Source organism: Cynara cardunculus, unplaced genomic scaffold, assembly GCF_001531365.2.
Source record: "Cynara cardunculus var. scolymus isolate 2C unplaced genomic scaffold, CcrdV1 Un_Scaffold_2263, whole genome shotgun sequence".
In the NCBI taxonomy this organism is placed as follows: Eukaryota; Viridiplantae; Streptophyta; class Magnoliopsida; order Asterales; family Asteraceae; genus Cynara; species Cynara cardunculus.
In genome coordinates, this window is record NW_020201030.1 from 54,212 (window position 1) to 58,224 (window position 4,013).

At 33.2% G+C, this 4,013-nt stretch overlaps 1 protein-coding gene across 1 annotated transcript; it reads left to right on the forward strand.

Annotated features, from left to right (window-relative positions):
- Nucleotides 1-1,207: 1,207 nt before the first annotated feature.
- LOC112502970 (UPF0430 protein CG31712-like) lies at nt 1,208-1,645 on the forward strand (the record flags this gene model as incomplete). The annotated part of the gene is made up of 1 exon (XM_025107014.1): nt 1,208-1,645. A coding segment is annotated over exon 1 (438 nt), but the record flags the coding sequence as incomplete, so codon positions are not given.
- Between the last annotated feature and the right edge of the window lie 2,368 nt (nt 1,646-4,013).

Below are 4,013 nucleotides of genomic sequence, written 5' to 3' on the forward strand. Positions count from 1 at the left end.
ATCAGATCAAAATGTTAAAAATATGAAGAACATAAGATGAACACGATAAACTCCAGAAAATTTTCTTCAAAAAAATTCTTCAAATCAGTGATTTCTTCTCGTGATTTCTTTGCATAACCTGCTCTGATACCAATTGTGAGTCCACAATATGATCAATCTTCATATATCTCTATGAATTCAATGGCGGATTTATATAAACATCAAGAACACTTGAAGGAGAGTTGAGAGAAAAAGTCAACAGGTCAAAGCTTCTATTTCACTCTCAAAGTATATGTATTATTACAATTGAGCTCTCCTACTAAAACACTAGAAGACAAAGCTTATATAGGGTCAAACTAAGAACCCTTCTAGTCAAAGTCAACATGACTTACAAAGTCAAACACGGTAACTATACAATTATAAACTTTCAAGACGAATACAATTTAATACTAAAATTCAATCCCAACAACCATGTTCATCACTTTGTCCGGATTCTGGTCATTCTCGCTCAACCCATTAGCTGTATTCAAGCTCAAGACTTAGTCGCATATGTCGCATCCGGATTAGGGATCCTCAGTCACCACCTTAGCCGAGTTCAAGGGATTATCGATCAAAGGCTTAGCCAAGATCAAGACTTCCCCGAAAAACAGCCTTTTCCAAACTTGGGAAACCTCGGCCAAACTTAGTCGCTTGATCACCTTACCCAGAAGCAGCCTTGTCCGGATACCACATTCTCCTTAGATCAAGCGTCCTTGGTCAACTAGCTCACCCAGAATTCTCTTCTATCTCGGCCAACAGGTTACATGGATTACATATATTGGTCATCCTTAGCCAAACTTAAGTTTCCTCACACCCTTTAGTCCGGATTCAAAATTTCTTGGTTACCTTTATCCATATTTGATTTTCTTGCTTATCATCTTGTCCAAATTCCATATTCCATCATTTTTGATCATTTTTGTCTGGATTTCATTTTTCGTTTCCGAATTTTCACCAAGTTACCTGATATTTGAGCAGTTTTAACTGTTTTGAGTTGTGATTTGTTTTTGTTGATTGTTTTTTACTGTTTTAACTGATTTTTTTCATCTGAGTGATATTTTTTATTTATAGAGAATATGCTTAAACTGATTTTCGATCTGAGTGATATTTTTGAGACATTTTTGGAAAGTGTTTTCTTTCTTCAATTTCAATATTGCATAGATTCTATTTTGATCAATCTTTTAATTTTTAAATGACATCATTCTTTGAGAAGGAAAATAAGGAGTTGAAAGAAAAGATCTGTGAATTAGAGCAAAGTCAACAGAGTTATAAAGATAAATATGTGAATGTTTTCTATGAAAATCATGTAAATGAGGAGCTTGTTAAAAATTTAAAACGGGAGCATAAAGAAGCTATAGAACGTGATGAAAACAATTCCACATTTTGGATTCGTAAACTTGAAAATACTTTGGATTATGAAAGAAAAGGGTTAGATGAAGAGATAAGAAGTTCAAACAAGATAAAGCAAGATCCGTCTAACAAACTTCAAAAAGCTGAGTTTGAATTGAATGCTAAAAGGAACTCTCCAGAAAAAAAGAATAAGGAGGTTGAGGAACTAACTGAGAAACTTCGTAAATCTGAGAATGAATTGATTGATGAAAGGAAGTTATTGGATCAAGAGAAAGATAAGGTTTTAGAAGCTGAGAAGAGTTTAGAAGCTGAAAAGAAAATTTTGGAGAAAGATAAGAAAAGGATGATAAAAGTTGAGAAAACATTTGATACAGAACGAAAATCTTTTGAAAATAAGATGAACTCTTCGGAGCTAAATGCCAAAATGCTTTTAAAGCAAATTTCTGATTTTGAACAACTTATCATCTTGGAATGAGCCAAGGTTGATAAAGAAAAGAAAGAGTTTAAAGAAGAATGTTTGAGCAAGAATTTGGAATTGCTTTATAGTGCTGAACAAAAGAAGAAGAAGAAAGCACTAGATGAAGAGAAGAGACTGTTTGCTCTTGAAAAGAAATTCATTGCTAAGAAACATGCAGCAATTGCCAAATAGCTTGGAGAGAAAAAGAAATGGATTGACATTACTTCTGAAAATGAAAAGGGAAGTTCAGATGAAGAACGAAAGGAAAATGCTTGAAAAGCTGAAGAAAGAGTTAGAAGGTAAGTTTCTGGAATCTTCAAAGAATTTGTCTGAACTAGAGACAGAACTTGTAACTGAATTGAACATGAGAACTGAACTTACAAAAAAAAATACGATTTAGTTGCTAAAGAAAGAGATCAGTTACTTAAGAAAGTAAAAGACTTTTCAAGTGCTAAAAGCTCAACCGATTCTCAATCTCTGTGTAAAACTAGCTTTTATGACTGTTCTAGCGTTAAATCTAACATTTATTCAAGCAGCCATAAATCAATTGTTTCTAAGAACAAGTCTCGTTCTTCAAATCAGTACTATCAAGGGTATGTTATTGGATCACCCAATTATCTTTCAAAAGTTAAAAATGTTTGGGTCAATAAAGTTGATTCTGCTATGTATCATAAATTTGTTGTTACTAACCCTGTTCTTCCTTGCATTGTGAGATCCACTAATGATTTGATCAATCTTAGTAAGAGAAGAATCATGTGCTCAACATGCGGAACCACCGATTTTGTCAATAGGAAAAAGTACATCAGATGGTGTGAGGACAACAGTAGATGGAATAGTTTTAACAGGTTTGTCAACAACTGGTATGCATCTTATTGTTTATCTGATCAACCTATTAAAAGTGATAAAAAGAAGACATCTAATAGAAATAGATGGTTTGGCAGTTACAATATTCCCCAACCGATACTAACAAAGAAGGACCCAAGTTTGTCTGCGTCCCAAAATCTACTTGATCTGTTTTGCAGATGTGTCATTGCTATGTTGATAAGAAAATCATGTTTATGATGCACTGATGCAGGGGGAGTGTGTAATCTGTCCGAAATTTAGCTTCTAAACAACACAGTTCAGAACCCAAGCCAAAATGTTTTCTTTTTTTGGTTTTGAACTGAAAAGAATTATTACTTAAATATGTTTTCTAGGGGGAGTTATTGAAAGAAGTTTGATAAATGATTTTTTGAAATCTGAATTGTTTTTGAAAATCGAGTGTCATTATTGATCAGGTATTTCTTGAGATTTTACTTGCGTAATTTCTCGTCGTACATAATTCCAATACCTGTTTCAGCTATTCTTCAAACTGTTATTATCACGTCTCTTAAATGAAAATCATTTTCGGTGATAATACACTCGTTTGTATTCAAAGTTGTTTTTTGATTTTTTTTTTACTTTCATTAATACAGAATTCGTTATTCTTTGACTATTTAAGTCTGTAAACTTGTACTTATAGATATTCATTCATTTCTTCCACATACGTTGAATAATCTGTTTGATACATCACTTCTTGTTGACTGTGCTTAAATGCTACATTTTTCTTGATCAATTGTATCTGATCATTTGAGCTTATTTGTAAAAAATATTTTGATCAACTATTTGTGATCAATTGAGCTTACACTATCATATTTAGGAGGGACTAAGTGCTTCACAGAAATACCTCTATGGAATATCAGAATCGACAGACCTACCCAAGAGGACAACCATATCTGAATGAGCTTAAATACAACATGGGTTTGTGTGAAGAGCTTAAAATGAAAATGAGAGGGGTAGTTGTTGTAAGCCAAAAGAATTGATGAGAGTTGTGTCAGGATTAAAAGATTAAAAGAATCATGTTCTAACCTCTATAATTCGGGAAAACCACGAAATGTATTAGTTCTCAATTCTTTGGAGACTAATATTCAAAAAGGCAAAGCCCAGGCCAATTCTTGTCACAACCCCACCAGCTACTCATTTATCTCTTAACAGATAAATGTTTCAATAACACTTGGGGGACGCAACTCACTATCTATCAGTTTCTCATTTGGAGAAAAGTGATATTGAAAAAGAAGGATATATGTCCCCCCCCCCCTTCAAGTCTTTTTTATCACAAATTCAATCTGATAAATTTGTGTAGTCCACGTGCTTTATTTTATTTTTTGAGCCT